General features: G+C 40.9%; 2 protein-coding genes and 1 long non-coding RNA gene across 8 annotated transcripts; 1 reads left to right on the top strand and 2 right to left on the bottom strand.

Annotated features, from left to right (window-relative positions):
* Nucleotides 1-400: 400 nt before the first annotated feature.
* On the bottom strand, nt 401-5,620 carry LOC135618727 (uncharacterized). Of its 6 annotated transcripts, none has more exons than XR_010489113.1 (6): nt 5,505-5,620; nt 4,904-4,961; nt 4,170-4,335; nt 1,716-1,846; nt 1,283-1,480; nt 401-710 (listed from the first exon to the last, which is right to left on the bottom strand). It is a non-coding gene; the product is annotated as an uncharacterized LOC135618727 (long non-coding RNA). The 6 variants fall into 6 exon arrangements; XR_010489112.1 differs by having other exon boundaries at nt 1,263-1,480; nt 5,505-5,619; XR_010489115.1 differs by lacking the exon at nt 401-710 and adding an exon at nt 5,068-5,146 and having other exon boundaries at nt 1,080-1,480; nt 5,505-5,520.
* Nucleotides 5,621-7,552: 1,932 nt separating this feature from the next.
* On the top strand, nt 7,553-9,665 carry LOC135618726 (probable xyloglucan endotransglucosylase/hydrolase protein 7). The gene is made up of 4 exons (XM_065119887.1): nt 7,553-8,140; nt 8,237-8,337; nt 8,417-8,613; nt 9,086-9,665. The coding sequence occupies exons 1-4, from the start codon at nt 7,969-7,971 to the stop codon at nt 9,474-9,476; spliced, it is 861 nt and encodes a 286-aa protein (XP_064975959.1). The 5' UTR covers nt 7,553-7,968; the 3' UTR covers nt 9,477-9,665.
* Nucleotides 9,666-13,915: 4,250 nt separating this feature from the next.
* On the bottom strand, nt 13,916-15,365 carry LOC135618724 (homeobox-leucine zipper protein HOX19-like). The gene is made up of 3 exons (XM_065119886.1): nt 14,774-15,365; nt 14,597-14,676; nt 13,916-14,477 (listed from the first exon to the last, which is right to left on the bottom strand). The coding sequence occupies exons 1-3, from the start codon at nt 15,218-15,220 to the stop codon at nt 14,189-14,191; spliced, it is 816 nt and encodes a 271-aa protein (XP_064975958.1). The 5' UTR covers nt 15,221-15,365; the 3' UTR covers nt 13,916-14,188.
* Between the last annotated feature and the right edge of the window lie 6,076 nt (nt 15,366-21,441).

Below are 21,441 nucleotides of genomic sequence, written 5' to 3'. Positions count from 1 at the left end.
TTTGTTTTTACCAAAATGTTTTTAGAAGTATTATGGCATGAAATTTGATTTTTTCATCAAGATTGATTTATATTAGTAAACTTTCCTAACTTTTAATCGATCGTCTTTCATAATATGAAAATCAAATTTTAATTTATTTTTTATTTATTGCTTAATAAGATCAAATATGAAAAAAATCAAATAAGATCGTGTTTCAATTTATTAGGCTTCATTATTCTTTTATTGATTCATAAATAGACTAATCATACACTTTCTAGATTTTTAACGAAAATACAACATTGACTGAAAATTCTTTAAAAATTTTATTCATCTGTCATTCTATATTGGGGTCATGTTACAAGGTGGTGCTTTGACTTTAGTACCACATATACAACTGTGCAAACGTAGAGAATGAAAAGCATGTCGAAAATATCCAATAGTGAGATTGGAGAGCCAGACTCATTCATAGCTACTAAAGTTGCAAACAGCGAAAGATACATAGGAAAATAAACCATGCAGTAAAAGAGGTAGTTAAAAAACCATGACAGAGTGGAAACAATAAGTACAGTACAATAAATATAGGAAAATATATCTATATCATCAAGGGCCAACACACGGCAACCATGACAGTAAGCCACCAGAAGACCTACTAACACACGGCAAAGCAATCATATCATTGTCCTATTTGTCCCACAGCCAGAGAGAATCCTAATTTTCCACACAGCTCCGATCTATGCCAAATGTGAAAATTCATAATTGATCAGGTCAGTAGACAAAGTCATAATTAGATCAATTAAGACTGGTATAATGCAAGTACAGTTTCGTTTCCGCGTAAGAGTAATTCACTCTTTCAAGATCATGGGAACTGTGCTTTGTGTGCAATCAATCGAGTTTCCACAATCAGAAGTCGATGAAGAATCACTAGACTTTCCCAAGACATCAACTATCAAATATATCAAGGGCAATTTGAGGTAGAAAGTTTTCCACCTTTTTTCTGTGATACTAAATTTTGGAGAGAATCCTTTTTTTTTTTTTCTCAACATCTCTCTATGGGACTCATAGTGTATAGGTTATAAATACAACTATATGGAACATAGTAATAGCTGAATTTTCAGTGCACCCGCTCCCATTGCTCAATCTTCATTCTCTTCTCTAAATATTTTGAGTTCCCAGTAACGATAAAATAATCTAATTTTTCCTAGTACGATTCACTTACAAAAACTTCACAGCATGGGTCTAAAATATATTGATATCAATACCAAAATAAAAACATGGAATTATACCGGCGACTAGGGATGTTTACCGCCATGCTTTGGAAGTGATCCTGCTGTTTCAGCAGACACAGGAAGAACAGTCAGCATGTCACCTTCAGCATCATGTTCCATCACATCTTCATGAATTTCACAAGGACCTGACTGGACAGTGAAGCATCAGCTAGCCTGGAATATCTCATTGACTGGTTGTGGAAACCATAAGAAACTGAATTTGCTCTGCTTAGATCCTAGAGTGAAACAAGTACAAGAAATAAGCAAAGCTACAATGCATGAACTTGATAACCTGATTATCTGAATTGAGTGAAACCATAGGGATTATTGCTATTGGTTTATTCTTCTCCATCAGATATTACAGCAATATTGAAGCCTGCTTATATTCTTGGAAAGGCCTTTCATGGTAGAAATCTCAAGAAGCATGGTGATAGGAAACTAGAAAGACAGACTTCAAAATTTGTTTCATACCAGTGCTCTGCATTTGTTCTGGTCCATCCATCCTCGGAGGAAATAGACCTAGGTTCACTATTGATATGCTTTGTCTTCCATAAAAACCTTGCTTCTAATAAAGAAATGCTATCTTGTAGTTCTTTGTGCACCTATAAGCATGGAACTATGAGCTATACAATAATTTATGCAGGATAATTTACAATAATCAAATCAATGCCCTTTTTGACCAAATAAAATTGTCGATCACACACCACTGTCTAAAACAAATAATGTTATTTTCTTTTCTTTCAGACAATCAGTAAGAACTAGAGGGTCATAACACCTTTATTGGTAAGTAGCAATTTAGCAAAAGATAAATTCCAAAATGATACTACAATCTGTACAAGCAGGCATGTAATTACAAGCTTACATGAACATACACCAGATCCAATAGGATTCGGATGACAAAACAATGTATTCTGATATTTTAATTGATTCAGATGCAAAGTGTTCTAGTTTGTCATAATTCATGGGAACTCCAAGAGAGAAAAACAATATGCATTATTTCTTCTTTTGTCTATACCCCTTGCAGTTGACATTATTTAATCTTAATCATTAATGATTCATCTTTTTTTTTCTTATCCATTTATACTTCATCATTAATTAATAATAGTTGCTTCCACAATATAATCCATGATAGAAATCCGCAATTATTGTGAGACTCAAATTTTAACAAACCCATATCTCACTTGTGATAGTGAACATTTCTAGAGCTACCAATGCCATATTCAGAGAACCTATTATCAGCTTGGTAAAATTATTTCAGAAACCAATTCCAATCTAGGTCCACATATCACACATCAATGGGGCTCCATGAAGCATATATTGGCCTTTTCATTGGGACCCTTCACATCTTTCCTCCTTTTCTCTAATATTTGATTAAAGTCAAAATCCCTAGCCAGCCAAGCTTCATATTCATTTTGAACATTCCACGGCATTGCTTTATTCTTTCCTGGAAGGATCATATATAAGAAATTCTGGACGTTCACTAGTTAATAAAATGACATGTTAACAAGCAAATTTCCTGAGGTGTAACCTAAATATCAAACTTCTTTCTTTCTCAGAAAGAAGTAGAAATAGTTGGCCAACACAAGGCAAGCATTTGGTTAAAATAATCTAATAGATTTGTCATTCTCCAGGTACTTTGTCATTGTATCGGCTCTTTGAGCAACCTGGATATTTGATACATGTGATAGCTATTCCTGGCACCTATACCATTTGTAAAGGTAGTGAACCATCTAAGTTAATTTTCCATCAATTATCCTTATCTTTAGAGTCCTTGTAACTCCTACTTATACCCATTGTGGATATTTCCTTTTCATTATATTATTTTTCCATATTACACAGCAAAACAGGATCCCAAATCCAGATGAAAAATATGAAGAGTCATGTTAGCCACTGGAAATCAGCATAAAATTGTGTTGGAAGTCATGAACATAAATCTCAACCGCTTCCATTATAGGACTAAGTCATCACCTAAAAGTGACATGAGATATCTTCGCCACCAGTGTCCCAAAGTGCCAAGGGCACGTTAGGAGATATCCAGAAGCAAGCCATCACACTGGCACCTGGACCATCACAAAATAACTATTCTCAATTCGAAACAAATACATGTTCAGTCTATTTCTTAAGTGTTACATAACTTTAGACCATTTCATTGATCATTCTACATAGTATTTTTCCTGCCAAGAGCTCTTTCAGAAAGAAAATTAGCAACACTAATGCTAGTCTTTCAGCTTAAATTTCTCCCAAAAACTAGCAGAAGCTCGACATCAGAAAATAAGGCCAAACAGCATTTTTCTACAACAAATTGATAATTTAATTGTTTTATGTTTTATAACGTAAATTTCCTCAAGAAATTCTTATGCAGTGAAAAAGTGATATGATACATGGTGGAAGAAACCATCATCGCTTCATTCTGAAAAAGTTGCAATTCTCAACTTTCAAACAAATAGCTAGTGTAAAATGTAAAAGCAAGAACCATAGTTGCTGGGCACTGAGACAACTCTGAGGACTAGACAACAAGGTTGCATGTGTAACAATGAATCTAGAGGGCTGAAGTTGTTAATTGCCATTGAAGAGTCCAAAATTCTGCAAAATTGTCTCCAAGGGCGCATTCTAGTGGTTAGTGTATCACATGCACGATCAAGTGACTCCCATTGTATCGACTTTAAGTCTAAATGACATCATGACAGGCTAAATGAGAATATGACATTATCTTCCATGACTTGTAAATTAAAGTTAGACATTGAGACAAAAAAGCGTAATAAAGAATTGCATTTGGAACAACTGCTAAGTTCTACTGACTGCAGAATACAGGTCGAGATTTATTCCTTTCCAAGAGACTTATCTGCTGTCTATTAGTTACTTGCATGTTATCAAATATATATGGGTTCCCAGACAATTCGACTGAATGGAAAGAAAAGGTAGTACCTTGCTAGCCTGAGATGGTGGCACATCTGTTAAAAACAACTGCCTACAAACTAATTGAACATATGCAATTGCTCATCCTGCCAGTCTACCAGCATTCCTGGCAATATCTGTGAGATCCTTCGGTCCTGGTTGTTTGGTAAGGGGCAATGATCAACATTAAGAAGATCTACAATTCATAAAATTAGCCAGTTTAAGAGAAGCCAAAAAAAAAAACTGTACATCTGCTCCAAACATTAAGCTAGTTTTGCACAACCAAACTGTTTCTGCATTGGAATCTTAAAATATAAAAGAGTGCAAAGTACATTTCATCTGTTTAGTTTTATGTATTATAGTCTCGAAGGGATTATTACTAAAAGCATAACTTGGGGACTTATTTATTTATGCTTACTATCATGTATATGAACCAATAAAGCTTCCATAGATCCAAATATCTTGAAGGAAAGGCTTGATAATGCAAGAGCATGAAATTCATCTTCTTGCCTCATAAACTTGAACATGTGGTTATATGATTGAAAATCAATCAAAAAACCTCAAATCAAGACTTATTTCTTCAGAGCAACTCGATCAAATGAGGATGCAGAGACAGAATGAGAACTTCCACAAGTATGTGATGATCGATTTAATAAGTTTAGATGAATGAAAATACATTGGATAATATATCTTGCCGGGAATACAGGAGAAAGTAGATTATGTCTACCATAGATTACAGAACGAAAAGGTAAACGGTATCCTACTTGTTAAGGAGATCCCAAAGAAATGCTGTATTGTAGCCGTTGGCAGCAAGCTGTAATCCTGCAATGCATATGTAACAATGAGACGCACAAGATTAGTGCCAGGTGAAAGCCGGCCAGGCCGAAAGGGAAAAGAACCAGATCATTGAAGTAGACAAAGTATAGACATCGAAGAGCTTCGGAAACCAATTCGAAATTGCCCCAAGGGATTCCAAGCGGCACCAAGATTCTCCAAGATCCACCACCCTAGACCGCCAGGACCGACGAATCAATGGCGAAATCTCAAGATACGAAAGGAAAAGGCTCAAGACAAAATTACCAACCCACGATCACCGAATCCACGCCAAGAAAACCCCACGAACCAAAATCAATAACAGAAGAACCAACCCACGATACAGAAGAACCGAAATCAATGGCGAAATCTCAAGATACAAAAGGAAAAAAGCTCAAGATTACCAACCCACGATCACCAAATCCACGCGAAGAAAACCCCACGAACCGAAATCAAGAACAGAAGAACCGATCGCTACGGATCGGCAAGAAAGGCATCAAACACGAAAGCGGATCCACCAGTTCGACGTCAGTAAGGATCGAGATCCCTCACCTCCTAAGCGGCGAAGGGATCGGCTCACGCACGGCGGGCTCGCCGGTGCGACCGCGAGGAAGAAGAGTCGGCGATCGCCCATCCGATCACTTATTTCGACTTACCAGGCCGAGTTGGGTCAAGAAAAGCCGAACTAACTGTTTGAATACCGATCCAAAGTGAGCCTTTATGGGCCGCTATTTAGACGCTGTTGTCTAAGCCTTTAACAGGATATAAATGGGCTGATCGATCAATCAATCAATATTGATGTCGCGATCTTAAAGCACAATATTGACATCTTGCCCGATCAAAAGCATGGATAAGTGGGGGAACCAAATTCAATGCATGCCATCTTTGCCACCCACACGATGCTTCGGATGGACATGTCACATGGCTTGCCCTTCACGAGACATCTAATCGTCGAGCCTAACAAACACAACAATCATGTAGATGCGACGCAATCAATAGCAGGCGTCCATTCCCATGCAATCATCGAGGTTCGAAACAATATGTCCAATAACTATTGTTGGTGAATAAATGTGTCACTGACAGCACGACGTGGTCCATGGATCGATGTCGGAAGTCTTCTTCGGTTAAGTTAGATATTGAGGTAGGCCAAGCCCTTGTGACGGGGTGTTGATCAGCATTTCTCAGTCCGGCATTGTCCGTATTGAGCAACGTCTCCTCGTCTCCAGGTTGGTTGGTAGCTCGCCTTCGTTCACTCGATGGTAATTCTTAGGTTGAGACGCTCGTGACTTAAGGGTGATCGTTTTCCTGCAAAAATGATCTTCGTCGGGTGATTCCCAACTTTGGCACATTCGACGAGCAAGTCAGTAGTTATATTTCTCCTCTCATTTTGTCCTCCCTTGGTTGGATACCGACCGGGGGCTTTTATATTACTGTACAAGGGTCGATCATATGCGGGTTTAGCGTGACGACTAATCCTCGAGAGATGAGACAGTACTTTTGTGCCGCCATTGTGCACGGAACGACGTCAGATGACGTCGTCCCGAGCTTCCCGGACGAGACATACCAAACAATGTCTTGGTAAGAGTTCTTACTTGACGCGTGAGGGTGCTTCCCTTGCGCTGTAGTGCGATGTGACATTGTGATGTATCTTGGACTCCAAATATATCCTATAACCATCACTTGCTTTGATGCATTTGCTTTGATGAAACGCCCAAATGTGACAATAAGAGAACGGCTATTATTATTGACTGCTTGGAATCTTCCATCCGCAACGCCGCCAAGGACATGGTGGTTGATGCGTCCTAATCTTCCCACTTTTCGGTTCCTTGGACACTTGTGTAGAGGTAAATATTTATGACTTGCCTACCTCTCTCTAAAATTCCTCTCTATTTCATTTGCATAGACTTAATTAGAATTCTAAGCTTAAAGTTAATGGTTGGCTTATATATATAAATATATCTTTTAAGAAAAGAGAGATTTTTTATTTGCTTTGTTCTTTAGTCACATGAGAGACTCATTATACTGAAAATTATTAGACAGTATTATCATGGTTTTAAAGTATTGTCTCACATAAAATACGAATTATTTACTATTATTTAGAATAATAAGATGCTTCACAGAAATTTTATCATGTTAAATATTCATTTAACAAGCTTAAGTTAATCACTACTAATTATGATTATTATTGATTATCAATTTGAAACTTATACATATAATAATCTCTTAGGATTTTGCCATCATAATATAATTAAAGGGTACTAAAATCAGGTTATATATACGTATAATCTTTTTAATTTACTGGTATATAATAATTGTACAGTTAAAAATTATGGGGATAAATAAACCATCAAGTTTTGGAGAGAAAGAGAGAGGAAACACCACTCGATCTCAAAAGACAGAAGGGAGCCTGTTTGGGCCCAGACACAGTCGCTCACTGCTGCTGCCGTCCGCCTTGCGCCCGTAGTCTTTCGCCACGTCACCAGTCGGATAAGCCCCGGCTCGAGACCGTCGGTACCGGGCCCCAGCGATTGGACGTGTCGCGCAAAGACTGGGCAATGAAACAACAGGAAATGAAATGAAACGGGACGCACCGCACGGTGCCGTCGGTCGTTCCACGCTGGGCGCCGCTGGCGTACGCCGGCAGCCCACTCGTCGCGAGCTCGCCACGCATCCGTCCGATCCATGCCCGTACGGCCCTCATTCTCTGCATCTGGCCCTTTGCCAGCAGCATAAATCTCCGTCTCCGCCTACCATGTCATAAGGGAAAACGAGCAAGCCTGCGACGCGTACGAGACAAGCCGAGGGTTAAACATAGCATCGCCATGAGAAGAGCGTAAAGCTTGAGGGCCCCGAGACGGCATGCCGTGAGCTGGAAGGCCAAGGCCGTCATGGGGCACTTCATCTTAATGAAGCCATCGCAGTCCCTTGCCTCCTTTTCTCCACTATAAAAGCAACCCACCTTCAGATCTCTCCTCACTGACTTCTAGCTTCTACGACCGGTAGGAGGAGGCGCAGAATGGGTCGCACCACCGTACTGTCTCTTACCTTCTTCTTCCTCGCCCTCCTCGCCATAGTCGGCGCACGGCCGGCCACTTTCCTTCAAGATTTCCGCATCACCTGGGCAGAAACTCACATCAAGCAGCTGCAAGGAGGCACTGCAATCCAGCTGATGCTGGACCCGTCCTCAGGTACCGAGATCAGCTTCTCATCTGTATACTTTGCCAACATCTTACTGCAGTACATATGCATCGTCCAACTTCTCCTCATTCTCCGGAGTGACTCAGGTTGTGGGTTTGCCTCCAACAAGCAGTACCAGTACGGCCGCGTTAGCATGAAGATTAAGCTCATCCCTGCCGACTCCGCCGGCACTGTCACCGCTTTCTATGTTCGTCGGTCGTATAGCATTCTTCAAGTCTTCATTTTACGTCGTATGATTAGGTTGGGATGATCGATGGATTCTGCAGATGAACTCGGACACCGACACCGTTCGTGACGAGCTGGACTTCGAGTTCTTGGGGAACCGGAGCGGGCAGCCATACACAGTGCAGACTAATATCTACGCTCATGGGAAGGGCGACCGCGAGCAGAGAGTCAACCTTTGGTTCGATCCCGCTGCAGACTACCACACCTATTCAATCCTTTGGAACCATTACCACGTCGTGTAAGCTCTTCTCCTTCCATATCTACTTCTCTGTAAATTCATGTCATACGTTTCAGAATCAAAATGGAGTACCCGATGAAAGAGCGACGTTAATGGTGTGCGCATCCAAACAAAGTAGCCAAAAGGAGAGACCGCATGAATAGGCTTCTGTTTCGTTTCAAAGGCAACCGAATCATTTGATCCCCATGCAACTGTGAATATTTCTTCTTGTTGCCAAGATACGAGTGAATTGCATGACGGCATGTCGATAGATATGGACATGTTAGCTTGTGTCATGCGCCTTATGAATGCTGTGCAAGATAGATCTATCCATATAACACCACCAACCCAACTATAGCAGAAGTACGATGCGTTACAGTAACATTTAGACGGTTGACTTGGGTTTACATGTGCACCCGTTGACGCGATGCAGTAAAGATGACATCTTTTCTAACTTGAGTTGCTTCTTTGGTGATTGCTCTCTGCCGTTCAGTTTCTCCGTCGACGACGTGCCGATTAGGGTGTACAAGAACAATGAGGGCAGGGGGGTACCGTACCCCAAGGCGCAGCCAATGGGGGTGTACTCCACGCTCTGGGAGGCCGACGACTGGGCGACGCGAGGCGGGCTGGAGAAGATCGACTGGAGCAAGGCGCCCTTCTACGCCTACTACAAGGACTTCGACATCGAGGGCTGCGCCGTTCCCGGCCCCGCCAACTGCGCCTCCAACCCCAACAACTGGTGGGAGGGGGCGGCGTACCGGCAGCTGAGCCCCGAGCAAGCCAGGAAGTACAGGTGGGTGAGGACCAAGTACATGATCTACGACTACTGCACCGACAAGTCCCGGTACCCAGTCCCCCCGCCGGAATGCCTCTTCGGGATCTGAGATAAAAGTGATTGAGTGTGTGTGTGTGCGCCCACATTTGTGCCGGGCTGAAAGGAATCATACAATAAGGCGACGCCAGTGACGTATAGCGAGGTGGTGTATTGTCTCATACCATTTTACGTTCTCCATTGTGTGCGTATGTGATATCAGTTTCTGCTATATCGAGGAAGCTTTATATATTTATATACATATCCTACTCTTTATTGTGTGTGACCGGTGATTACATCTCGGAAACCTGTGGTGTTCAAAAGACTTATGTAGCAGTGGTGGGTCCTACAAATAAGACGCATTGCGAAGTGATGGATCTTGTGGTGGAACCCACCATTTACTGCTGAGACCGAGTCCCCATAAAATCGATCGTCACTTGATGATCACCGAAATCAAATAGGCATTCTGCAAGCCTTGTCCTCGTCCTATCAATCACCTTTCACTTTAATGCTGCCTTCAGCAACTTCTGCGACCATTGGATGGACGTAGACCGACATCCTTGACCGAGATACTCGGACATGTTTTTTATTTGACCCACAATGGTATGACCGTTGTATCGACGTCCTTGAAGTCAACGTGGAAGTCAACTTAATCATGCAACTGTATCATGTAGCTTAGCTCGTACGTAAACCGAAAGCAAGCAACACAAGAAGTACAACTCAAAACTACGATGCAGTCATCGACAACATGGAAGATCAAAGAGTATTCGATCTAATCGCTAAGGAAGACATCATCAGTATCTGTGGTTAGAGATCAGAAACCAAGGCGATACAGGCCGTCGCCATTGAAGTGCCCATCCATGTACAGGGAGGCAGCAGCAGCGCTTGGGCCTTGGAACCCATCCATCACCACAAACTGCATCTCCTCCGATGGCTTCCAGTGCCGCTTTCTCTGGTTGATGAACCAGTTGTCGATCTGCTTCATATCGAGTCCGGTGGACTCCGCTAACTCCGGTGTTCATATTTGCAAGCACATTACTATCACCTCATGGAGAAGAAAGCAGCAGAAGAGCACTTACCGAGGGATACGCCCATTTGTAATGCAACTCCCACCAGTTCTTCTTCTTCTTCTCCGAGAGCTCTTGCAGGAGGCTGCTCAAGCATCCACACACTTCGTCAGAAGATTATGCTTCAGCTCTTGGTCTTCAGTGCATGGGCCAAGCTCGGGGATGTCCATCTCCTCATCACTGCCTTCTTGTTCTTCTTCCACGGGATAAACTCCAAACTTCTCTTCTGGTAACCAAACAAGAGGAAACACACACCGATAGACTCCACAATCACTACTGAAATATATTTGCCATATCAATCCCTTCCTAGAGACTATATTGGGCTCGCATACTTCAATGTGGCAGGAGCTAACAATGGATGTGTTCATGTGTGACATCTTGTAAGAGAGTTTGACAATAAACCGGAAAAACTAGCAAAATATGTGAATGCAAGAGAATAGTTATTGAAGTTAATTTCTTCGGTGTCATCTTCAGGAAGAAAAAGTCAGCAAAGATTTCCATTAGTATCCAGGAAAAAGGTTTGGGAGAACAAATGTCGCGATACAATACGGTATGATTCTAGTGGAATAATAAGCTTGCTTACAACAACAAATGCAAGAACTTTGTATTCTACTCATCAGGAAGCACAGTTAGCGAATCTGTCCTGCCTTGTGCAGATTAAGGATTATGTCAAATATAATTGCATCTGGGCAGGATGAAATTGACCTGATGATCGCTTTCAGAGTTCTTTTCATGTGGTCATCAGGTCCCATCATGCATTGCAAGCCACAGTGGAATACCAAAAGCTAGTTAGGAGAAAGTAAGCACTCTAATCTAAATTTAATGTCATTCTATTGGAGAGATCCTATTCCTCGCACAGTAGTTTATTTGACTAATCCATGATAGACAAGAAAAAATTCAATCAAATATTCAGGAATTAAATCTTCAAACTAATTTGTATTGTTACCATCAATGTGTTTACAAGAGAGCCGGCCCTCAGAAATAGGTTGTTTTCTCATGTCATTTCAAGAACCAGTAAGACACAGAGCAAATCAACAGTGACAGGAAGATGTTATCTCCCGCTGTTTGCTGTCTGAATTAATGAAGCTGTTGACATCTTAAATATCTTTGGTAGATTTACCACAACATCATACAAAGCGGATAGAGTTGTCTGGATAATTGATCACATGAGATGGAGCATGTACAGTCCCCGAAGGATGACTTGGTTGTTCTTGAGGTTAAAGGGGATCAAGATGTTCTCCTTGAAACCCTTCACTTTTAGGACCTCTCTCTCTCTCTCTCTCTCTCTCTCTCTCTCATGAATCTTTTCAGCTGGGCTTCCTCCCTTTTCAAGACTTTTTTGGTGATCACCATTGCTTTTGTTTCTTCTTCGACTTCCCCTTCTTCCAAGTAAAGCTTTGACCTCACTACTTTTTCCATCAAAATGAAGGTTTAATTACCGTTAGACGTTATGGGAAGGGAGCCACCGTCGACCGAGATGGAGTTGAGCTGAGATTCTACACTCCGGAGGAACGCCATGGCTTCTTGCAGTGGCCTCGACAGCTCTTCTTCGTACTTGACGAGCATATCATGGCACGCCTCCTATCACAACCCATCAGGCAAAGAAACACGTGGCATAGGAAATGTAAGGCAACGTCAATAAGGGAGATCGAGTTTACACCATGAACTGATCGAGCTCGGAGTCCGGCGCTGCATCCCGGCAGATCAAACTCGATCTTGTATGGGCAGTGCTGGTGGTTGATCGGAACACCACTGCAAATGAGATGAGCTAATGGGGATGGGAGTCTGGGAGGAGTCTCCCCGTTCTTCCATTATTTGACGAGACTCCTGCCATTAGTGTTCCACTGGTCGTGAACCAAAAGTGACATTGATATGGTGCATTTTGGTACCATCCACGTAGCAGCAGACAAACGATCTACGAGCTGACGAAAAACGATACCTCAGACCCGAACATGATGACCAAGCGACCTCCACATTGTTCATCATCGCACAGGTCGACATCGAACACACCAAAGCCGCTCCACGAAATACGGGATATCGTCGACCCATACAGCGTCGGGACACCCCGAGGTCATTCCGCAAAACTTGGGATGGCGCCGTACGGTGCCAACCCATACAGGTCGGTCAAGGCTCGACTGCAGGGTATGAGTCACCCTCTCGTGAAGTTAACAGTTATTAAAGGACCGTGTACGATTGATCGCCCCGTTGCAGGTATAAAAGTCAAATATCTTACCAATAAGAGGGGACTTCAAACACTCAACTCTCTCTCATTTTTCATCAAAAGTTAACTTAAGCTTTAGAGGGATCGGATCGGAAAAACCTCCCTCCCGACCTCGACCTGAGTACAGGGGTTGACGATGCAGAAGCAGGCAATAGACATTCGCAATCCAACCCAACCCAACGTCTATCTCGACTACCAAAGTTCTCACGTCACGCACCCTTGAACATTCAGGATCGAATCGAGCTGACCGCTCGACCACGGTATAAAGGTGCAACAATATACATCATCCCATTTCTTCGTGCACCTCCCGTTTCTTCATGCACCTGACTTTGTTTATTTTTATATATCTGTCTTATCGAACTACTCTGACCTGAGAACTCGTTGTCAGCATAAGTAGGAGAAGAAGTAATCATAAACGAGATGGAGCGGAGTGCGGAATGACAGGGAGGTTGTAGGTTAGGGTTCGGGAATGAAGTAGAAGACATGATATTGCAAAGATGCATGATGGATCATAGTTGATATGACATCTTGTCTATTTCGCAGGCGTCATCATAGTTCATGTGAGTTGAAATCTCAGCCGTGCAAATTTATTCCTCTCTGGAGATACCCTACGGATTAAACTCTTAGTTATCAAGTTATGCTGCATCAACTATTTATAGGTTTATGCTATCAAACTACATTTCTCTACCATACGTCACATGTTACTTGTTTTAGGAATTACCATTTAAGAAATTAAACGTGATTTAAATCATGAGAAATAATTGTTCATGTATTACACGACACAATCAACAAATCAAACTTTGTTGTCAATTGTCGATAGAAGCTTTTTAATTGAGTTTAATAAGTGGGGCTCAGAAAAGACAACCACGACTTATTTCGTGGCCTCCAATTCTACCGAGACTCATGTCGTGTGGGACCAACGTCACGTGGGTGTGACCCACCCATAGTCATCCAATCAATCAGGTATGAATGCCTTATCCATCCATGATTTCTCACTTTCATTCATGCCTTTCCCCACACGCTTTCTTCTCCCTCCTTTCCTCCGCATCTTCCGTCCCAGTCACCGGACAACGGTCGCGTGAGCCGCCGCCCCCCCCCTCCCCCACACCCCCCACACACACACTGCTCCCACATCGAAGCAAGGAAAACGCAAGCGTGTATGCCTCCCTCCATCGGAAAGGTCACGGCTTCCTGCGTCGTCCCCGTACTCTGCATGACACAGAATAACACGAAGCTTCCTTGCTTCCTCCTTCCACCAGCGTGGACAGCAAGAACAAGAAAGATTATTTATACTCGATGTTACAGTCAAATACATGGGGTTACCGTAGGAAACTATAGCGGAGTTTCTTGATTTCTATCTTCGTGCAGGCAAAGCCAGGTTAGAGAGAGAATTGGCGCATGAGTATCAAGTGTTATTCCCAAAGCCCGAGGAAGAAAGAGTGGGGGTGGGTCATGCATGCGGTACTGGGTGCGAGGAGCAGAGTCTTCCCACGCTAGCTAACATGTTGCCGAATGGATGAAGGGATTGAAGAAGCGAGGAGTTGGTGGTGCCGCCGCGAATTCTTCGGCACCGCCGCTGTTGCAGCTGTCGGCAGAGCCTCCAACCCTGTTGCAGGAAGGGCACATGGTGAGGGTGGCCGCCGGAAGCTGCATGTAGAGCGGCGGCGTGAACTTGAGGGCCTTCAGCTCCTGCAGCTCCTTCCGCAGCCTCCGGTTCTCGACGGTCAGCGACTCGCAGCACCTCTTCAGGAGCTCGCGGTCGACTTCCGTCTGCTTCAGCTTAGTCCTGGGTGTCACGCGATCGTTAGATATGATGATCCAAATGAGATCAACCAAGTTGTGTGTGATTTCAACGGGCGTGCGTGCGTGCGTGCGTGGTGTTACACACGAGAAACAGACACAAACCTTGCTCTCCTGTTCTGGAACCATACTTCCACCTGCCGTGGCCGAAGATTCAATTGCTTGGCCAAGGCATGCTTCTGTTTCTGCATGCTCATCGAATTAAAAGACGGTCAATGGTCAGTAGAGAGAGAGAGAGAGAGAGACTGTTATGTTTCATAGAACACAGCTCTTGGGACTCACAGGATTGAGGTTACTGTGCTCCTTGAACCTGTCTTCCAACATGGCCGACTGCTCCTTTGTGAGCCTAAGTTTCTTCCTGCCACTGCCATCGTTATCGTCGTCGCGTGCTCCTCGAAAGGTGGCCAGCTCTACCTCCACTTCCTCGCCTCCCACGACCTCCTTCTCCTTCTTGATCGTCGGAGGGTAGGCAGCGGAAAACGACGAGACCGTGCTGTGACTGAGAGGAGATGACGGTCGTAGCTGACCACCTTCCACGCACCCCTTGTAAGCTTCCGCCTCCTGCACGGCTTCGCCCCCGCATCCCTCATCGGAGAGGCTTAACGTGAGCGATGCCTGCCTCTGAGCCATGGATCGATGATCCGTCGACCACGTGGTGCTCTTTCCGCCGATGCCCAATTCGAGACTGAGGCCGGTGTCGCACAATTCCACCTCTCTGCTCTTTTCCATGCTTCGTTCAGTTTCTTCCCCTCTTCAACTCACTCTATCTCTCTCTCTCTCCTCTATATATTATAGTCTTCTTCTTCTTCTTCTTCTTCTTCTTCTTCTTCTTCTTCTTCTTCACGAGAAAGAGACAGGGTGATGGTGTTGATGGGGCTTGTGGTGAGAATATGGGATGAGAATAAGATCGAGTCTCACGAACATGTATGTAGACTACAGACGTTGACAAAAGGAAGCAACCTAACTTCCCTGCACTAAAGAAAAGGAAGGGCCAAAGACCAGCTATCTCCTGGAAGAGGAAGCAGGAAGAGGGAGATGACTGCGTGGATTCACATGGGAAAGGGTGCAACAAGTACATGAAATTATTACCCAAAAGCACCAAGTGTGTGATCTTGCCTCCCTTTTCACACCCCACCCACTCCTTGCGATCTCATTAACCGCTGCCCTTCCTTTTCCATTTCCCTTTCCCTTTCCCTTTCCCTTTCACTCCTCCCCTCATCTGCGACCTTCTTTTCTCCTTTATCCACTCATATCCAAAGCTTCTGTAGCTCATGGTGCACATGAGGTGTTGGCTCTCTCTTCAAGTACATATGGCTTCTGCCCTCCGCTTGTCCCGGCTTTCCTCGGCAAGTGACGGTGGCGGTGAGGTGGACCGATGAACTAATGCCACGGGCTCACTTGCACCGTGTCTCGCTTCCAAGAGGAAACCGAACGGATGTGAGATGTAAACTACAGCTGCAGGCCATGAGATTTTGGGAAGATCCAGCGAAGTGACACTTCTCCTAAACCATTAAGCCGATGCTTGCTGAGCCATTAAAGTACGCATGCAATGACCTCTCCCTCTCTCTCTCTCTCTCTGCCCACCGCTCCTCCTCCGTAATGTGAATGCATCGATGACAAGTGCAGAATGAACAGCCAATGTCGTCTAATTGCACTCACTGTAAGCGTGCATACAAGGGTATGAGAATCGACTACAACGACAGTCCGACAAACCAGTATCTAATGACCTATCAAAGAATAATTGTTTCATCCACGTCAACCCAAACCACATAATATCAATGCAAGTAATTAATATCAATGCAAGTACATAATACTACCGGTGGGAGTTTGGGAGTCAACAAGTACAAGATAATATAGTATTTTTCTTTCTTACTTGGATCAAAAACACTAAAATAATCTATGTCAACATGTTAAAGAGAAACTATATCATGCTCTGATAAGACATAATAAATAATTATTAACACTGTGATATATGAGAAATACATATACTAAAGGAACAAAGATTTATTTCTTTGCTTATTTTATGTTTCCTTGTTCTCTTCACTGTGAAAACCCACCCACCCACCCACCTACATTGATTACAAAAGATGAAAAAGCCAAAGTGGGCACCAACCCATGATCACCCTAATAATCTCGGTCAACATCCAATCAAATCTTCCACACTTGGCCACCCATCTTTCTTCAACATCAACATGGCTAACCACGTCGAGGAATCCACGCTTATAGGTGTGGAGAGACGGGGCAAACCCATTTCAATTTCCACCCTCGGATTAATTGGGTCTCATTCATTTTCACATCCCCATCACCAAATCCCCATATCTTAGGTGGACCCTCTTTCTTTCTCTCGCAATAATAAACTTGCATGAATCAGTCAACTTGGTTACTATCAATCTGCCTTTGTTCCTGATGCACTTATTGCAAGAGAAAAAGGGTGCACATGAATGATAGAATGTCAACGAGTAAGATTGTTCATGTTTGGACAATCTTATTATATATATCGGATAAAGCTTCATGTTTGGACCACCCTACGTGAATTAGGCAACCACCACTTTAACTATGATGTTGATCATTCTTTGCATTATCTCACTTTTGTTAAAGTTGGAGACTATATGTTCCATCACAATGTTCCCGATATATATATTTTCACAGACAAAAAAACTAAGAAAGGAAGCCATAGTAAGGGCACGAAAACTCAGTAATCTTGCTGGTGAAGCAATTTAATGTCTTGAAGTGTCTCGATCGACTTCTTAAGCAAGGCAACAAGGGTATGCACTTGGACGGATGAAGTCGCATTCAAAGGCAGAGACTACGACATTAAAAGACAAGAGACTGCGAAGACAAAACCACTGTCTCGTTGCGGTGATGGGTCAAATTGTAGACGCTGCACACCTGTAAGGAAGGACTCGTTAGGTGGAAGGAGAATCCACCTACCTACTTACTACATTTCGACTCGATCGACATGTCGATGATCAAAGGGTTTAGTTCATGGCCACGTATGTCTCTTGTTGATGCTGACGACGAGGAATATTCGAGTGGAGTCGACGTTTACAGCAAAGATATCATGCGAGAGTTCTAAGTAGACGAGAACGGAAGTAAAGACTTGTATTGAGATGCATGCATGACTAACAACACGGACACGAATCTTAAAGCATGTGTTCCTCGTATTATTGATTTTTTTAAAAAAATATTAGCGAATTCCAAGAGAAAAATCCTTCTTTCGAGTATAAAAAATACTATAAAACTATTAAACATATCATAACTAACAATATAATCTTATTTATAAGATGTAACTAAACACTATAATTTATTTGTTATAATCCCTGAAGTGTCTATTGATCCATAAACTAAGTTAATTATGTTATTGTGGTGGATATGTAAAATATGATTATAGTGTTTTAGTGAAAATATAAAAAATACTATAAAACTATTAATAATATTATAACTAACAATATAAATCTTATATACGAAGGATTATTAATAAGATGTAAACCAAATATTGTTTTATTTATCTTAAGAAAGAAAAATATTTCGGGTATTATGACAAATAGGAAACATTCATTACGAATTAAATATAAAATATGAGATGTCTGATTTTTCAGGAGAATTCATCATTCTTTAAATTTGATTTATAATAGAATATGCCCCATACTCATGCATGGTCAAAGACCCTATGTGTGATCACCTTTTGGCTTCCACCGTAGACGTGACTCCATGGAGAGACGTACCCTAATCACGCGTTAATGGACCATGGCATCTCTCTACAGAATCCCCCACTGCAACCGTAAAACACGGCATTAGCAAAAGCAACAAGAACAAAATGTTAGAATTTTAAACAGTTACACATGTATAATTAAATATGTTAAGTCATTATTTTGATTAGCCAAAATTAAAGTGATGTAATTAAAGTAAAATTATTTGGCTAAACGACATAATTGTTATGAAAATTAATTGTGTAGATACCATCCGTCATATTTCTAACTTAATGACGAGATAAGTTAGGAATATGAAACTCTTGAAGCATAATTGTAGATTCATCAATTATGAATATAATCATAATTGTAGATTCATCAGTTATGACTATAAATAAGGTTATGGTCCCCGGTTGCAATATCAGAATAAAGCTTCTCTTCACCCGTCAAGGAGAAATATAAAGTTCTTAAAGGATACTTGCAATTGGAAGACCAAATCACCCATCAATTCAGAAAATACTCTAATGGATTCATCAGGTACGCTTCCGTGTTAATATGTTTATTAATTGTTGTAGGATTTCATGCATATTATAATGGATTTGATAAGTTTTATGGAAACATTCTTAATCCCTTATTTTGGATCTATTCGGTTTTGATTCTATAAAACAATTATTTGATCCATATTTGATATGTTAAAAAGAACCCCAACAAGTGGTATCAGAGCCATCCTACAATAATTGATGAACATTTAAGCTTGTTTTCTCATGAATTTTAATGATGTTTTCATCAATATTTTAAAGTAATTTGGTTCTATCATCGTTGGGAAAGATGATAGTTTTATGTAATCATGCTATTTTGAAGTGATTTGGTTCTATTATCGTTGGAAAAGATTATGATTTTATATAATCATACTACAGCATATTTCACGTTCAATTTAGTACCTTTTTCTGATGTGATATTAGTTTAATTTTGGATTATCTTTTCCACTTAGTGTCTTTTCCTATTCATCAATATACAAAATTCATTTTTGCACTACAAGGCATAAATTTCCCAAATTCTTTTTGGATTTTATCTAATTAATATGAATTTAATTAATTAGATATTATTGTAATATTATGTTGGTTTAATAATATTGTTGCAATATTATGTTGGATTAAACATAATATTGGTTCTATAAAGTTGTTTGTTGACATAAATTGAATGATTTACATGCTTTAAATATTTTAGTAAACAAATTAAGATCAAGCCAATTTGACTAATATGGTCTAAATTCAATTAGTGATTGTTTAATATTAGATTGAGTAATTTAATATATGAAGTCGTCAAAGTGACCTCTCATGTATAACATTTCTCATGAAAATATTAAATGTAGTGTGTATTTACATCCATGCAGTAATTATCCGGCGTTAATGACTGGCAGGATTTTATACATACATGTAATGGTAAATACGTGATAATTATAAAGTTATACATGTAAATGATAAATCAATCCAAAGACGGGTTTCTCATTTGACATGCCTTATTATCAGTATTTGATCATTACAACAAGACTACCACTAGCAATTAATATTGAAGTCCAAAGACAAGATGTTAATGTTGCACTTGGTATCTTGAGATGGGTTAAATCATTATTTGAATTTACTTAAGTTTATGGCAATAAATATGAGCATAATTTCTGGTTATCTATTATTCTCTTATTTAGGTTCTCTTGCAACAATATCTGCTAACCTCAATTCTGTACCAGTTCTAAACGGAACCAACTTTAAAGATTGGAAAGAAAACATTCTGATCCGTTTTGGGTTGCATGGATCTAGACCTTGCACTAAGAGAAGACCAACCTGCTTCTCTTACAGAAAATAGTACTCATGATGATAGGAGATTATATGAGAAGTGGGATAGGTCTAATCGCATGACTCTCATGATCATTAAGCGCGGCGTTCCAGAAGCCTTTAGGGGTGCGGTGTCCGAAGGGATTACCAAGGCCAAAGATTTTCTTACCGAAATAGAAAAGCGTTTTCTTAAAAATGATAAGGCAGAAACAAGCACTCTACTTCAAAGATTGTTTACCATGAGATACAGCGGCAAAGGAAATATAAGGGAATACATCATGGAAATGTCTAATCTTGCTTCTAAGCTTAAAGCATTAAAGCTTAACCTATCAGAGGACTTGTCCATTTGGTTCTGATATCTCTCCCTGCACAATTCAATCAGTTTAAGGTCAGTTATAACTGCCAAAGGAACAAATGGTCTCTTAATGAGCTTATTTCATATTGTGTGCAAGAAGAAGAAAGATTAAAGCAAGAGAAGATTGAAAGTGCAAACTTGGATAAGGGCAAGAAAAGAAAATATAAACCTGGAAAGAATGAGGCTGATAAGGGTCCAGTACAGAAGAAACAAAATAAGGATGATACTTGTTTCTTCTGCAAAAAATCTGGGCATTTGAAGAAGGACTGTGCCAAATATCACGCTTGGCGTGATAAAAAAGGTACGTTCCTTACTTTGGTTTGTTCTGAAGCCAATTTAACTTCAGTAGTTAGAAACACTTGGTGGTTAGACTCCGGCACAACTACTAACATTAGTGTTTCAAAGCAGGGTTACCTGAGCTACCGAAGGCCCAATAATGTTGAGAGATGCATTTATGTGGGGGACGGAAAATCGATAGATGTGAAAGCTATAGACATATTTAGATTGTTATTGTGTACCGGATATTATTTGGATTTAAAAGATACTTTTATTGTACCGTCATTTAGACGGAACTTAATTTCTGTTTCTTATTTAGACAAATCTGGTTATTCTTGTTCATTTGGAAACAATCAGTTTACTTTGTCTTTAAATTCAAATATGATTGGAACTGGTTCACTTATGACTTATGACAATCTATATTTACTTGATACTATAGCTTCCTATCATGAATCCATGAATGCAGAATTACGAGGTACCAAACATGGTTATGAAAGAAAGGGTACAAAGTAAATAAATTTCTATAGAACACTTAGGAACAAACTTTATGTTGACAGATCCTCTCACAAAAGATGTACCACTCAAGTTTTTTTTTTTTTTTTTTTATGAGCATACTGCTCATATGGGTATATCAGAATTTGAGGAAACTTCAGTTTAGCGGGAGCATGTCATATGTTTGTTATATGTTCTATGCCAGATTCTGTATTTGTACAGACATTTTCTGATCAGAAATAAAGCTTCAGTTTATTATACTTTGTACATTATGGCTATTAAAGTTATTAATGATCTAATAAAGATAAA

Source organism: Musa acuminata, chromosome BXJ2-8 (genome assembly GCF_036884655.1).
Source record: "Musa acuminata AAA Group cultivar baxijiao chromosome BXJ2-8, Cavendish_Baxijiao_AAA, whole genome shotgun sequence".
Taxonomy (NCBI): Eukaryota; Viridiplantae; Streptophyta; class Magnoliopsida; order Zingiberales; family Musaceae; genus Musa; species Musa acuminata.
The sequence above is the reverse complement of the archived record's forward strand: the minus strand, read 5'-3'. Positions and strand labels throughout refer to the sequence as shown.

Excerpts from the sequence above, each read along its gene's own strand:
- LOC135618724 (XM_065119886.1), bottom strand. The coding sequence starts at position 15,220 with ATGGAAAAGAGCAGAGAGGTGGAATTGTGCGACACCGGCCTCAGTCTC. Across the intron at positions 14,677-14,773 it reads AGCACAGTAACCTCAATCCT|AAACAGAAGCATGCCTTGGC; the intron begins GTGAGTCCCAAG and ends ATGAGCATGCAG. Across the intron at positions 14,478-14,596 it reads TTCCAGAACAGGAGAGCAAG|GACTAAGCTGAAGCAGACGG; the intron begins GTTTGTGTCTGT and ends CGTGACACCCAG.
- LOC135618726 (XM_065119887.1), top strand. The coding sequence starts at position 7,969 with ATGGGTCGCACCACCGTACTGTCTCTTACCTTCTTCTTCCTCGCCCTC. Across the intron at positions 8,141-8,236 it reads GATGCTGGACCCGTCCTCAG|GTTGTGGGTTTGCCTCCAAC; the intron begins GTACCGAGATCA and ends GGAGTGACTCAG. Across the intron at positions 8,338-8,416 it reads GCACTGTCACCGCTTTCTAT|ATGAACTCGGACACCGACAC; the intron begins GTTCGTCGGTCG and ends TGGATTCTGCAG.